At 41.2% G+C, this 16650-nt stretch overlaps 1 protein-coding gene across 5 annotated transcripts in view; it reads left to right on the top strand.

Annotated features, from left to right (window-relative positions):
* NPHP1 (nephrocystin 1) overlaps positions 1-16650 on the top strand; it is a 63710-nt gene that overhangs the window by 33301 nt on the left and 13759 nt on the right. For all 5 annotated transcript variants that reach the window (XM_085851403.1, XM_085851402.1, XM_085851404.1 and 2 more), the window contains exons 9-16: positions 3770-3854; positions 5037-5131; positions 6915-7043; positions 8906-8980; positions 9142-9252; positions 9335-9417; positions 10179-10255; positions 14800-14899. In XM_085851403.1, the coding sequence (XP_085707529.1) occupies positions 3770-3854; positions 5037-5131; positions 6915-7043; positions 8906-8980; positions 9142-9252; positions 9335-9417; positions 10179-10255; positions 14800-14899 (755 nt within the window). The remainder of the gene's footprint in view (positions 1-3769; positions 3855-5036; positions 5132-6914; positions 7044-8905; positions 8981-9141; positions 9253-9334; positions 9418-10178; positions 10256-14799; positions 14900-16650) is intronic.

Raw genomic sequence — 16650 nt, 5'->3', positions numbered from 1 at the left:
CGGGAGGCGGGGGGGAGAGACGGGAGGCGGGGGGGAGAGACGGGAGGCGGGGGGAGAGACGGGAGGTGGGGGAAGAGAGATGGGAGGAGGGGAGAGATGGGAGGGGAGCGTGAGGAGGGGAGGAGAGGGAGGAGTGGGGGGGGGCGGGGAGATTCCAGTAGATTTAGACATCCGGCTTAACTGCACACACATTGATCAAACACCGGGATGACAATTTAAAGCTGGGTTGGGATTCAAACCCAGGCTCGACAGCTTAGAGCGAGCATGCGTGCCTCTCGGCTATCCTGCTGTGATGTTAACGAAACTTTTTTTTTTGTATTTATCTATGCCGAAGTGATGGGTCCTATAATGAAAGAAGATCGTACAAAAATGGGAAATGTGGTGTAAAATGAAATTGCACATGTTTAGTGAGCCAGCAACCACCTGATGCAATGCGGGGACAATGCAGGCGATTGGCCCCTGAACATTGTTCAAGTCGATCGATATACAGTATTCAGTGACAGTGTGAATATTGTAGAGTGCTCACCAGGTGGCTTAAGCACTCTATGGAAATGGTTGATAAGGAGCGGCTTGCTTGGCAAGCGATTAGCAATCGCCAATCACTCATATTAAACACACACCTCCTGGAGATGCCCAAAATATCAAACTATGTCCGAATAAGACAAATGAACACTTTTTTTTTAGCAGTCGGAACTGCTGCCAAGTTCTATTCTGGAGCTTAAATTTTGTAATGCAGCTTAGTTTAAGAGATTCTCGAGGTTATGTCATGTGCGTGAATGAAATAAAGCCATGAGTGCTGGCGTGTCTGGGCATTTCTAAGCATTGCAGCGGATCCAGTGATCCGTGGGTACGATGATCAGGCATTCAATAATATGACTGAGGAAAGTGAAAAATAAAACTTTATCATTAAGAAATTGTTGCAGCCTGTTCCAGGTCAAGGCTTGGTTGAGCAGGACAAAAGAAAAATGGTGAATTAAGACCCCAGCGAGGTAACCCAAGATGCGCCTTAAGACCCCATTGAGAGCGAGGTGTCTGAGAATGCGCCTGATGAAGGATATAATTAAATAAGGCCGTTAATTATCATCAAAAGGGGTGTTTTAATTAAACACCCAATTTTCACTCTTGCACTTCCTTGGAGTTCCTTTACTATGCCTGCAAAATTTCAGGCTGCTAGGTTTTACGGTTTTGAGCTATGGAGGACACACACACACACACACACACACACACACACACACACACACACACACACACACACACACACACACACACACACACACACACACACACACACACACACACACACACACACACACACACATTTATTATTATAGATTTTCTTTTTTTAAATCTTTTTTTCTCACTGTCTTTGTCTCTGTCTCACTCTTTCATTCATGTCTTTCTCCTCTCTCTCCCTCTCTCCCTCTCTCCCTCTCTCTTCATCTCAATTGATGTGAGAAATGTTTGTTATGGTGTTTTGTAAGAATACGTAGCTATCGGATAGATAGATATAGAATATACAGTAGGTATTATTTTGTGCATGCCTGGTGTTGGCTTAATGGTTAGGGTGGTGGGCTTGGGATCCTAAGATCCTGAGTTCAAATCCCACTTGGATGTTGAATTAATACCAGGTGAGGTTGACTCTGTCTGTCATCCTCCTGAGGTTGGCAAAATGAGTGCCAGCTTGTTGGTATCCTGCGATAGAGTGGTGACCCGTCCAGGATTGTGCCTAATAGCCAAGGAGACTGCTTTGGCAGCATCAATGCTTTGCACAGAGTATGGTCCCAAATTGAATGGGATTTTGTGTGCTGTGAGAGTGGTATTTTGTTTGTCTTCATGTTTTGTGTTGTATGAGTGTATCATAAGCTGAAGAAACTTGTAAATACCTCTCGATATCTCTCTGCCTGATTGGATGATCATCCTGTACAACTAATGTTATGGACCTGCTGTTCAGAGAATTTTGGGGATTGAAAGGTTGAAACTTCGATGATGGATGGTGCCCAGATGATGATCTGGATTATTATTGAATCAGTCACTCAATAAGCTGAAGGAATTCTTCAGATTCTTTCTTTCTTTCTCTTTCTCCATACTTCAACGTTAACCATGTAGATATTATGTGAAAAGGTTGTAGTTTCATGCTTCATGTTTAAAAATTGGGATTTATAAATATTATAATACTTTCTTTTTCGAGGTCTTTCCAGTCATTGTTTAGTTTACAAATCAGTGTCATCAAGTTTGCAAATGGCATTAAAAACACATTTTTCTTTAAAATAATATTCAACTTTTTGTTCATTTTGAAAAAACTGTATTCCAGTTTTAATAATGCGCCAGCAAGAGCCTTAAAAGTGAGCAGCACGTCATGTGAAGAAACAGCAATATTTTCCATTTTCGCCTTGCTGCACTTGTAGATCGCAAACTTAGCTTCACCAATCATAAAATTTGTTAAACCACGTTTTTGAGGGAGGGTGGTTCTAAAACAACGAAAATAAAAACGAGGGAGGGAGAGGGGAAGATTGAGGGAGAGAGTTCTCGTCTACTACTAACAGCTCAGTTCTAGTCTACTATTGTTGCACTCACCTCTAAGCTGTCTCACCTGGGTTGGAATCTCAACCAAGCTATAAACTGTCATCTTGCTGTTTCATAGACAGGGTAAGCCTGGTGTTGGCTTCCTGGTTAGGGTGGCTGGTTTGGGATCTTGGTGTCATGAGTTTGAGCCCATTGGCTGTTGAATTAACACTAGTTGGGGTTGAATCAGCATGACATCCTTCCGAGGTCGGCAAAATGATTACTACTGTACTGGTAGAGGGGCACAGCATCAGCGGTACAGCCACGCTTCTAAGAAATTATAGCTATCCTGGCAGCCAAGCTGCCTTACGCAAGAACAGAACAGAAAAGGCATGGTTGCTGTTTACAAATTGAGATAGCTTTTCATCATCAATGTGTGTGCTGTCCCTCGGATGGACGTTAAACTGGCATCCCTTCTGCCGGCATTAGTTGGTGGGCGTTAAAGATCTCACTGTGTTCTTTGCGAATAGTTGGAGAGCAATCGCTGGCAGTGGCCAAAATATTTTTCCAAATTCCTGCCCTAACCTCGTGTTCTCCCTATCCCAAGAGAATGAAGTGCAAAAGAGTCAACCCCCCAAGTTACACCCCTTATCTGGGCATGCAGATTAGTGGTAGTGGTAGTAGTCGTCTATGACTGATACTGCTTTATGGCCACCCTTAATCTCGCCTTTGTGTAGGGTTGGCCAAGGCGAGGTTTATGCCAAGTCTTTCATGAACCAGCTGGTCAGGTCTGACATACCACTCAAGCTGATTTGTACAGGGTGCCGATGGCAACTTGTCTACTCTTTGTAAAAGATGCCATGAGATATTTAATGGCCATCTACTAAAGTTAGAAGATGGAACACTTGGGCTGAATGTTCTTCTTAGGTACAGTGTACTTTTCAATTCAGCACCCTGCTTGCGAAACACAGGGTGACATTTATTAGCTCAGGCAAGATTTGAGTCCAGGCTACACATCTCAAAGGCAATTGCACGTACCTCAAAACTATGTTTGCAGTTATACAAATGCATAGAAAATATATACCTTTCCCCCAACCCCCACCACCCTTTCACCCTAGCTTTTCATTCACGCATGAATAGATGGGTCCTAAAAGTCGTGCTATTGAGGATGTCAAAAGTCACAAACTACACTCGAATAATAGCCCAAGCCCTAATGCAGATGTGCAAACGCATTAGTTGTTTTGCTTTGTCGTCGCCTCTTTTACAGAACAGCTCAATGAACATCTTAAGTATTGGAGATTGCTTTCCAGCAGGGTTTCACCCTTCGGTTTTGCACCAGATGTCTGAGCAAGGTATTGTTAATTGTTTTAAGCTTTGTATTTTCAAACCAATTAAAATTGTATTTGTCCATTGATCTGTAACATTAATCCTTAAGCATCCACATGATATGTCCTATTTTGTAAGGCCAGGTTTTCCCACTTGGAGACCAAATATTTTTGGCATTTTCCTTGCATTGATGGCTACTAAAATACTTGCTTTTACTTCAAAAAGCCGATGTGTTTGATTACCGTTATGAAAAAAGCCTGAGGGAGCAGGTATTTACTAGTTTTTACAAATTGTACACCCAATATGTTGCTATCCACGTTGTAGCAAATCTTGTTGGTGAACGTCACATTTCAAACTTTGAAATGTGATGTTCAGTTTCTAATTTGAAAAAGGTAGCCATCATGATTACATGAAAAAAAGTTGAAAACGCTGAACTGGCCAATTACTAGGTTTTGATTTTCGTCTCAATATTCTGTGTCTGACCTGAATGCCAACTTTTTGGCACATTTAAAATTTTGGCCTGCTTTTTTTTCCCTTTAATATACGTTGCAATTTAGAATTAATCCCAATTATACTTCTGTTGCATCTCACTTTATGCCTCTTCAACTTTACTTTACCCCCCTTGCAACATACTCCTTATACCTATCAATTTTCATCCCCCTTCATTTTCCTTTCTTCCCTTCATGATAGCAACCTGATATTCTGCTTCACCACTTTCTCTCTGCTTACACACAACCTTGCTCCTCTTACACTCGACTTAACTCCCCTTAAACCTGAATTTCACCTCAAAGAGGGTTGATATTTCAAAATTTTTGGCCCCAAAAGGGGTTGATAGTTGATCACCCCCCCTCCTCCAACCACCCCTCCCACACCTCACCCACTAACACAACAACAATGCATACAGGTTGGATTCGTGAATTACACATTTTCTGCTTTTTTTAAAATCACTGGCATGATTGTTCCTATAATCATGAATGGCACCTAATTTACAGCTTTTTGTTTTTTACCACCCTTCGGCCTAACATGCTTCATGCTTGCTGCCCTCACCAAGCACAACTCGCTTCCCAAACCTCTTCAGGCACGATTTGTGCTCACTACTTTCCGAGGCCTAGGGTGTGACTGGTTGTGTACCTCTGCTCAGTGTTTTAAAGTACATTTTCAGTGAGTGTGACCATGAGAGCTGGGTGCTGATGTGTTTCTGTTTTCAGATGAAAGGCATAAATCCAGCAGTTACATACTCCCAGCCCTGAGTGAATCACAGCTGGCTTTCCATGATTTACATTGGGATGCAGAACATAATTCTGTAAGTAAACTTTGCCAAAATTGTAATACTGTGGCTGGGATATTTAATGGTTGCAATACATGTGGAGTTTTTGTAAACATGTTAATGCAGTACTTTCAAAAACTTCAGTATTTTTAAAATATAATACATTTTTGGTCCGTCGTCTAATTATTGTATTATCTCACATATGTAGTGTGTTTCGTCTGGGATAATGCAATTAATGTTATCATACTGTTGTTATTTTTGCCCCCGTCCCTCTGACAAAGTCAGAGATTGGGTACATTATAATAAGCTCCGTCCGACTGACCGATCATCTGTTCATGTACTTTTGTGTACGCGATATTTCAAAAACGGTTGAACTTTTAGCTTTCATATTGCAGATATCTATTCCTCATGACATTATCTCAACCTGATGAGATCACTGCTGTGATTGGCTGAATTTTGCTGCCATGACAACCATCTTGGTAGCCTGCCTTGTGTACTTGATATTTCAAAAACTGTTCAAGATTTAGCTTTCATATCACACAGATCTATTCCTCATACCACCCACAAAGCAGGGGGCCTCGAGTATGTGCTCCTTGTTATTACTAATATTGTTGGTATTGCAGTTACTATGCTTAATGTTATGTAGACTGGCTTTTTTATTTTATTTTACATCGCTCATCTATTTTACCTGTTAAACTATATGTGCAATGACATGTATGGTATTTGCTTGTATAACTACTCAAGTTTACCAACTTTCAATATTTCCCATATTGTTTAAAAAGCAACTTGTATTTGTCCTTGTTGCTGTCCTTAACCCCTTTGTTCAGCTGTACATTATTTTCTGCACTGACTTCTGCACTTCACTGAAATGTTTTTTCTTGCCTTCTTTTCAAGTGCAATCAATTGTCCCATTATCAATACACACCTCAACTCTATTCCTCACCTCTCCTGTCTATGGAACCACCTTCCAGAGGTTGTTTTGTCTTACTCTTCCCTCCAGGATTTCAAGCAAGCAGTGCACTGCCATTTCATGTCATCCCCAATTCCCTCCCATGGTCTTTATTGCCCCCATTAACCTTTCCTAACCCAACCATCTTACTTCAAGTTTCAGTATTTCCTCCCCTCCTCCCTCTCCTCTTTTCCTGTTTGTTGATTCCCTTGATGTTTGTCCCACTGTCAGTTCTACCTTGCTCTTCCACGAGTCTCGCTCCTGAGAACGGGGAGAAATAACAATAAGTGGGGATTTTTTTAAATATTTGCCATTTTTGTACACTTTTATTGACATGTTAATTTTTTTTTATCATATATTCAAAAGTTGCTTTCATTGTACAGTACTGTAATAGTACATAGGTCAGATTGATTTTATAAATGTCCACAGGCAACCAAAACTATATCACCAGAGTTGGATCTGATTGTAAGGCAAACCATAATTTGCAGGTATTGAGAATAACCTCACAAGTGGTAACTTTGTGCTGTTTGCATTACGATATAGTCAAGAGTACTAGGGTAAGGTGGGGCAAGATCTGACAGGTAAGCAAGATGTATAACCTCCTCAGTCTTGGTTATTTGTCATTTTGTGAGAGATTTCGCTGACAGTATATAGCAAGCAATTTAAAATGAAAAATGTTCAGAATATGGACCAACTAGGATGTACATATTGGCTGGAGGAAGGAGATCTTTCCCTACCTTACTTTACATGCACCACAAGTGGAAACATCCAACTAGATAACATATATTATTGTAATGACATCACAAAAACTATGCCTGTCATCATCATTGCCATTACTGATGATTCGCTTGATTTTTGATAACTTTTCAGATCAAACAAAAACTGGTTCGGGTATCACGGCAGTTCATGGTGTGGAACTGTAGAATGATCCCTTGTCCAGGAAGAAACGTCGAAATTTTACGTCGACAAGTCAGACTATGTGCATTTGACGGCCACAAGGTTTGTGCATGAGATGTCTTGATGACAGTGGAAGTACTTGTTCAAAAATACTGATGTTAGTTATTGGTTTTTCAATCATGTTTTAAAATATATTAATTTTTTTATTAATACTAATCTTTGAACCCTGTAATCAACTGCACATTGACATTGATGGATGAGTGGTGAGACAGAATGGAAATGAGAATCAAACACACAGCCGCGATGGCTTTTCCACATTTTGCTGCTGTCGTGGGTCTTTCAAGATGTTTAATGCATCTTTAAGTTTTCATTTTGTTTTGTGGTTTAATTACCTCAACCACTTAGAAGAAGGGTACTCGATAGAGTGCATACTTGCGCCACGTAATGCCTGATCCACGAGAACATTTCAGGCCCAACACATTTTTGAAATATCATGCTATATATCGTTTTTGACCCTTTCAATGGTGAAGAATCACTTTAAAATTTAAATAACTCTCGTATCGGGATCCGGATTTGGATCATCACCAAAATCGAATCAGTTTGTCCTTGTCAGACACCCAAATTGTTCATCAAATTTCATCCCAATCTGTCCACAACTTTTTGAGATATCCTGCACACAAACAGACAGACATACAGAGATAGGTGAAAACATAACCTCCTTCTTCGTTTGGTGGTGGAGGTAAATATGCAAAAGAATGTCGGGATGGTATGCCAAAAGTATGTAAACAAGGTAGGGATGATCACAACAAATGATCATGTGAAAGCATCCCTACATCTTTCTTTGAATAATGTTGTGCCTGCAAATGACACGATACATCTCTCTCGATTGAGCTCACAATCACCACAAACACTAAAGCTGAATTGTGTGTGTGTGTCTCATTGGTTGTTATCTCCAAATGAGGCTTTCACAAGGTGGAACAGTCCTCCCAGGTTTCAAAGTATCCACCCCTGTTTCGGTAAGGGATCACGATCCAGGGACCAAATTGTGAAGTTTTCTTGTTCTCAGAGTATTTTTCCACGGGCTCTTTTTCAGGATCATCACCGAGCCCCGGACAGATTCTTATTCTCATATATGCAGCACTTTACTGACAGTTTGACATGATAATAAAGGCAATGAATGAACAGGGAGAGAGACAGAGACAGACACAAACAATAACCTGCTTGTAAGAGGGTTGGGATAGGCAGGGTCACTGTGGGTAAAAAAAGATTGTGGGAAAATATGGAAGATGGCATGAGATGGCTGTGCTCGAAAACACTGAAGGGAATAATGGGATAAAATAGCTTCAGGAAGGTAATTGGTTCGAGCTTGCAAAATAAATGGTATGCTGGCAGCAGATTGCTTTGAAAAAAAACAACAACAACAAAAAACGTTTTTTGACACTGAAATACCAGGTTGTTTGAAAAAGCCATGGCTTGGACCACTGCTTTTGTGTAATGCGCAAGTTAATGATTTGAATAGAGGACTTCTGAAAAAGAGAAACGGCACGTCGTGTTGCATAATGAACACTCAGACGTGAAATCGAAAAACCTTCTATAAACACCCCTGACATTACTGTGACCATCCAGCTCTTTGTGTCTATGATCAAGAGTCAAATGTCTCATGCTCCCTGCTTTTTGCAATCCATGCCAATGTTTGAGGCAATTTATTAATTATGTATGCAAAATCGGTAGAATCACCCCGTCCTTTCCTTTCATGTATCCTATGCATGTCCCTCTTCTCCCATTTTTTTCCTCCTACTTCCTTCAAAACTTTTTCTCTTTCTCTGTTCATTCCGCCTACATCCTTCACCCTCACTTTTGTTTTCTATCACTTTCTCTCCCTCTTCATTTTAATTTTCTCAATGTAACCAGCCCACGCTATGCACATGTAATAAGCAGATGACCCCTTTTCATTTGTGTTTCAGGTACTAAGTAATATCCACACAATTAGAGCAACTTGGCAATCCAAGGAGCCCAAGATATGGACATTCTCACCAAAGGTAGGTCAGTAAATCCTCTGTTTGTAAATCGTGCTTGTGTCGTTGATTCTGCAGAGATTCAGTTTAACTGTGAACCCATGCCAGTGATTTGGTCGTTGGCAATCTCAAGAAGAATAATCGCATCACCTTGAGATAAGTTCTATGTTTATGATATTCTTCAGGTTGATGGAATTCTGCCAAGCTTGTTGGATGGAGAGTGTTTCATTCGCTGTAACTCTTTGGCTCCGGAGTTGGGAATTTTGTTTGAACTTGGAGTGACGTGCTTCCACACGGTAACGTTTTCAACATTGCTTAAACATTCGTTATCTGGTGTTCATGTTTGAGTGTATTTATTGGGCTTATGATTTGTTTCAGGAAACAAGGCAACAAGCAGAATTGAGCTGCGGCTGGGCATTTTTGAAACTCTTTGATGATTCTGGAGTTCCAATCGCAAACAGGTGAAAATTCTAAGCATGTTGAGCTTTTATTTTCTCACGAATTGCCACTATTTTAGCACGAGGTGAGTTTATAGAATAAGGAGGAACCTTCCCTCCAATCGGATATTCCAAGGCACCAGTGCACACCTTTCACCTTGCAAGGGTTTTGGTGTGAATCAGTCCTGATGCTTCAACAAGGGCAAAAACCATGAAGTTTTGCTTTGGTGAAGCAAAGTTAGCTTTGACGCAAAGTGGTGAAAAAAACTAAACCCAGTCTAGCTCGGCCCAGAATCGATCCAGTAGCCCCACGCTGTACCTTCTCAATAATAGCTATGTCCTTCCTCAGATGTGGTGAGCAAAACTGCACACAATATTATAGATGAGTCCTCACTAAATTACTCTACAGTGTTTTTCCTACCTCCTTTGATTTATAATTGATCCCCCCTACCAATATAACCTCATACCCTGTTGGATTTACCTATCGCTGCCTATAACTGTGCTGTTTGCTTCCCCCCCCCTACCCAACTCCTCATATCTATTACCACCCAAACAAAATACTGAACTTTACTTTTGACTGTCTTGATAATTTACAAAATTTTGCTCGAAGTGATAGGAGCAGCACATCATACCACCTAAGAGTAGATCCTGCAATGCTAAGCGAAGATGATGTTACTTTTGCCACATTTTCGCCACCTTCACATTTGTCGGTCCACTGTTGTACTGTGTTTCTTGTGCTTACATTTTTCCTTTTTAAAATTATGGATGCTTTTTTTTCATTACAGGACTTATGAACTGCTATTACAAAGTGGCACTCCATTTCAGGATGGCTTGGTTGTGAATCATTCGCTTGGAAGAAGTGGTGGGTTATAAACACGACCTCAACATTTGATCATGTATTACATAACCTGGCCTACAATGCCATCATTATTGTTATTATTGGTTCACGAAAAAATATTTTCACGAAAAAAATAAGTGACCACTATATTCGTTATTGTTGTCTGTCTGTCTGTCTGTCTGTCTGTCTGTCTGTCTGTCTGTCTGTCTGTCTGTCTGTCTGTCCCGAGCATAGCTCCGTGGGTTTTGATTCGATCCTGATAAAATTTTGGTGGGAGGTTTATATCATGATCTAGTTGTGTTTTCCTGAAAATGGGCGTGGTGCGCCCATTATTGGTGGAGCCACGCCCAAAAAACGTGTTTTTAGGGGGTAGCCGATTTCAATTTGCATCTTCTCCTTGGGGTTTGTCGAATCTCACAGGGGTTTCGGTATTTGGTTAGCCCAAAGGCACCTGCATAGCCCCACGGAGCTCGATTTTTTTCATTTTCGTCCCAAGGTCAAGGTCACGAACTTAGAAAATTTCGAATTTTGACATAAAAATCATACGACCGCCCAAACTTTGAGAGCTAGGATGACAATATTTTTTTATGCATAATCTTGAGGTCATTCCCCACCTAAAGTCTTGAAACCATTTTGCTCTATCTCGAACACCTTGCCCGTGGCGCCCCCTTCAAGTTTGTTTTTTACGCTGATTTCATCAAAGGATAATCCAATTGGATAATCTAAGGAGTGTGAAATGCCATATAGCCTATATGACGTTATATTATTCCTGGAATGTTCCAGAGGAAGTTTTGCACCAAAGGTCATAATCCTTGACCTTTGACCTTTAAAGTTCACAAAGGTCAAATTTTCAAAGTTGTGGGAATCGAACCGGGTTTTCGACCGTCTTCGACGAACTAACTCCATTAAGCTATAGCACGTATCCTGTTTCCTTATTTTAATGTCCACAACATTGTTTTGTGACCTTTAACGGTTATGCAAAGGTCAAATTTTTAAAGTTGTTGAACGAAACCGGGTTTTCGACATTTTGCAGCAAATAACCTGTCACTCGTACCACATCATGTTGATCATTTTTATAACTTGGTCAAACATTATCACATTGTCTCATCCTTGACTTCTGAAACAATCTAAATCATCAAATACCACTCGTGAACCATCGTCGTCTTCAGACTTGTTTATCATATCATCACTGAATTAATTGTACATGTTATGTTTAACTATTATTATTAATATGCAGCGTTCAATTTTAGCTCTGGTCAGCTGGCGTGACACCAGTTATTACACCCACAGAGTAGTAAAGGTCCCAAGTGGTTGGTCCGGTTGGCCAGTGGAAAATATCGGTGTGAAAATGCCTTTCTAATCCAGCTGTTTGTCGCGCTCATCAATTGTGTTGGGCTGTGGGAGATTATTGGTGCAACCTGAACATCGATGTAGCTTATACGTCTGCTGTTTTAACAGAGATGTTCTCAATGGCTCAATAGTAAATTTAATGTTGGATTGAGGCTCAGAAACCTTAAAAAATAAACAAATGTCACCCGCAGAGTGACCCGTATCTTGCCAAAAGGTGACCACGTGTGACTTCTTTAAGGTCATACTGAGATGAACAGAGCTGCTATCCACCAGGAGCGACTCCTTGAGGAATATCTGCCTACGAGAGATTCCGATGAGAATCATTCTACAGAGTAACCATGAAAAATATGCGTTTGCCTCATCACGTCACCAAATGACGTCATAATGTCTCAAGCTTGACATATCTAGAAAGCACTCATCGAGGTGTTCAATTTGAGGTACTACACGATATGGTTCCTAAAACTTGAAAATTTTACCTTGGGGTCAAATATGTTTGACCTGAGGCACTAACCATGAAGGTCAAGGCCAATCACCACCAAAAATTAATCAGCTGAGCGCCAGACCATGAACTATATTCCCATGAAGTTTGAAGACTATCCGATCAAAATTACTCAAAAAATAAGGGTTTCGTCGACTCCCCTGATTTGCGACAAAGTGACCTTGACCTTTGACCTTCAAAATTGTATGCGCTGAAAGGGACCTCTATAGGCCTCTGATATGCGAAGTTACAAAAATTTCCAATGATAACTGTGCTCTGCAGAATTTTTTATACGTGATAACAGACAAACAAAAAACAAGCAGTCATAGACTGGTACTTACGAAATCGTCAACTTGACCTCTGACTTTGTCTAATAAAAGCTGTCTCTGGAGAAGGTAGCGACGCAAACCAGAAGTTTCTACCATGATTCTGTACCAAACCATCAAAAATTGAATTTTTGACCTCACTGTGACCTTGACCTTTGACCGATTTTGACCAAAATCTAATCAGCACTAGCCATCACCCTCCTGAATCACGTGGTGTAATTTGACATTGGGAGCTTCTTCCGTTCTCGAGTTATCGTGCCTACAAACAAACAAACAAACAGAAACGGAAGTCATCAATATACTTACGAAATCTTTAGATTTCGTCAGTAAAAAAAACAAAAAAAAACATACAAGCTGAGTAACATATCTTGCAAAAACTTCGTTTTGGCAAGATAAAAACACAACAACAGAGAATGTGGAAGAAACGACAAGTCCCAGTTGCCACTGATCAAAATTATTTGAAGGGGATGTCAGGACAAGACGGCCAAGTAGAGCTCACATCTCTGACAGCTTGCTGTTAGATGCCGAACTCCTGGCCTCAGCCTTATTGATGACGTCACGGCTCAGGAGGGAAGTCCTGATATATACAGCAGCGAAGTGGGTGAAGCCTTGGTGCATTACCCTCACTGGTGTGCGTTCGATCCTCATGACTACTCACAGCATGGTTTTGGTTTTGGTATAGGTAGTAAGAATGGTCTGATCTTCTTGGACATTCCTTGACACCAGATCTCACTGTTTGCAGTATTAGAGTGTGAGTTGAAAGCTTCTAAACTATAAACAAATTAATGTGCCCAGGTATTCCTTTGAACAGCTGTCTTTGCATCCAAAGGATGGCAGCCAGTCTAGTTCAGGCCAGCATAGAAACAGCAATGATGAATGTAAAGTGAAATATAATAAATGCAGCTAAAAGCATTTTTACAAATATTTCACACTGACAAGGTGGAGAGAGGTTCTGTCCAGCTTTGGCTCTTTCTCAGCGAAGGGCCCAGTTGGCATAAGTGGCCATGTACTCAAATTCTGCTCTCCTACTCTTGGTTCTCCTTTGGGGTTTTTTTTTCAGCCTGTCCTCCTTTGGCCATCCCTCGCTGCCTTTGAAGTCCACCAACATCATTCCCATTCACAACAAGGAAACAAAAACAGATCCTTTCAACTTAAGGCCAATAAGCTTACTTGAAATGACAAGTGAAGTCATGAAATCCATCATCACTGCTGATGTCTTTCCTCTTTTCAAATAGCCTGATTTCTGGCCATCAGTTTAGATTCTGTTCCAGTCACTGAAGGACGGATATCCTGCTGGGCCCAGGTGACATCAGTGCCCACGTCCTCATGTCGTGCTTCACCCAGGAGCATGTCCCCATCCTGCTCTGCTGCTTCTCTCTTTTCTCTTTCCTTGTTTGTTCATTCCATAGCTTCTTGAGTCCAAATGTAGCCCCACTCTCCCACTATCAGTTTGTTGTCTCTTAAAAATGCCAGCCAAAAAAAAAGCTGCCAGACAAAAATGCTTGGACACATTGCAAATGCATAATTGAGTGACAGGAATGAAAGTGGGAGAAGGGGATCAGAGAGAGTAGACTAGATGGATGTGGGAGATCAAGGATGGCTGTCGGAGAAAGCGTGATGAAGGACAGATTCTTGAAAAAACTGGTAGGGAGAGTACACGGCAATAGACACAGGGAATCTGTTCCACAGATGAGAGAATAGAGGATTGAATACATGTGAGTAACCAGCTTAGATTGGGAAATCAAGTGTGGGTTCCTGAAAAAATGCATATGCTCTGAAGGTTTGGGTAAGAGAGGGTAGATGGCATTATGCCATAAATGAGGAGATAGAAAACAGCTTTAACTTTAAAAATGAATACGCGACGGAGGTGTTTTCACCCCTGTCTGTCTGTCTGTCTGTCTGTCTGACTGTGAGCAGGATATTTCAAAAAGTTATCGATGGATTCGGCCGAAATTTCGTGGGCAGGTTGGGTGCGTGATAACTGACAAGGACAAATTGATCCGATTTTGGTGAAGAACCGGATCCAGACACGATAACGTTTTAAGTGATTCTTCACCATTGAGAAATGGTGCCGGAAACGATGTATAGCATGATATCTCAAAAGGGTGTAAATCAGGTTATAAATTCATCATTATTTTATAATTAGTGTAGAAAAGTTAAAGATGTGACTTCCACCCCACTTTAACTGCAAACACAAAAGGGCAATCTATTTATTACGTCGTCAAATCTTCTTCTTTAACTACAAGCTTGGACCCTGGTGTTGTCATGACTGATAAATTGAAAGAAATAGCAAAAGTTTCTGTTTTGCTAATTCCTTTAATATGTATTTGATTTTAAAATGTTTGACGATAATCAAATTTTACAGCCTTGAATTTACTGAAAAAAAAAAAAAAACGTTTTTCTTCCTCCCGCAGCAAAGAGCAATGTAATATCTCAGATGCTGTCCTCAAGCAAGGAATCCAAACTTTTGTTGAAAATGAAATTGTCATCGAAAGGAATGAAGGAAAGCATGAAGTAAGTTGAAACAATTTCAAATGGTCTTTGTATTCCATGTGTCGACAGAGAACCCAAATGGTTTTTAAATTTTTTTTTTTTTAAACCACGTCGATTGTGAAAGCTCCTGGTGGAAAGAATCTCCTTCAGGAGGAGTGTCCAAAGGAGTAGTGTAAACATTTGAAATGAAAATGATAGAAATTTAAGTAAAATGGACAAGCGATCATTTATATTGAATTCTCATTCGAGATTACGAGCCATGCTGATGGATTTAATCAAACAGCATTTTCACTCCCCGACCATATTGCATGTCTATCTGTGGGTCTCAATGAGGATGTAGAATGAATTGGAACATGTGAAGAAATAAAAAAAATTGTATACTTGGTCAAGGCTCATGGAAGAGCAAGAACACTGAACATATCAGGACGTAACAGAACAAAGGAACAGTAGAAAGAGGAGGGGGGGGACTAACAGCAGGGCTGAAGGACAAAATAGAGGGAGACTTGGACAAATAATGGATGTGGGGAGGAATAAAGGGCAAGGGAGGACGTATGAGGTGAACAAGATGGACACTGAAGGAAACTCTCAGGAAAGAAAAACTGGAAAAATGTAATGAGGTAGGCTTGAGGGTAGGAGTGGTTAATGGGGTGGAAAAGATCATGATTTTGGAAGCGGGATGATCTGAGTTGGTGGAGAGCAGCTGTCTTGAAGACCTGGTGGGAGGAATGAGATTGAAGAGAATGTTTAAGTTGGTTCCACCGGTGGGAGGAAAAAATAGGAACAAATAAGTGGAGGTGAGTAGTGATTCTGGATTAAGGAAGTTTCACCAAAAGATGGTTGCTGGTGGACCGTGTGCACCCTGCAGAAACCTGTGGGGTGGGGGCAAGGAGTATATTTTGCAGATATAATGTATTTGTTCAAATAAAATATTTATTTGATGTACCATGCTTCTTCTTCTTCGGTTGTATGCAGAACAAGGGTGTGGGGTAGCATCATAGGCTAGGGTGCAGCTGTGCTTCTGTGTTAGATCAGGCCAGATAAGATCTGTGACTTGCTGCAGGTACCAGGTAAACCTGCACTAACCTGTTTCATGGTCGGGTTGTCGGCGACTAAACTGTCTCCCCCACCAGGTTTCCTGGTGATGAGGGTGCATGATATGGGCAGGATTAAATCATCGTGCCTGATATGGACATGCATGATATGGACAGGGTGCAAGCAGGATTAAAAACAAAACCTGTCAAAGGGCGGAGTAGATCCTTGTGAGCCAACGGCCATCCATTTCTTGTGCTCAACTGTGTCTGTGGATGTCCTCCTGCAGTTGGGCTACTTTTTTATCAGGAGGTTGGTGGCAGGGTTTGCACTCCGGTCACCATAAACCCCTTTACTCCACAAAACACAAGAAAAACACAAAGAAATCTGAAAACCCACTCCGTGGGAGTATCTCATGTGCAGCTGCCCTTTACAGGGCAGCTCACTGGATGACAGGATTGGGGCAAAGCCTTCGGGATCCCACTCTTTGATGATAGGGGGAAACTATGGAGGTAACCTTCCCAGGTCAGATTGCGGTAGTGTGTGTTGAGGTGGTGCTGAGGTGTCATCCACCAGAAGGCAGTCTCCTTGGGTTAACCTGAGGCGGTCCCTTCGGGTGGGTGCCTGGAATGTCCTATCCCGAAGAGGGGATGATCACCTCTCTCTGTTATCAACTGAGCTCAAGCGTTTGAACATCGGTATTGCAGCACTCACTGAGGTTCGGAGACCGGATAGTGGCAAGA

The sequence above is a fragment of the Eptatretus burgeri genome, chromosome 13 (genome assembly GCF_056783735.1).
Source record: "Eptatretus burgeri isolate ZD-2024b chromosome 13, Ebu_testis_v1, whole genome shotgun sequence".
In the NCBI taxonomy this organism is placed as follows: domain Eukaryota; kingdom Metazoa; phylum Chordata; class Myxini; order Myxiniformes; family Myxinidae; genus Eptatretus; species Eptatretus burgeri.
The sequence above is the reverse complement of the archived record's forward strand: the minus strand, read 5'-3'. Positions and strand labels throughout refer to the sequence as shown.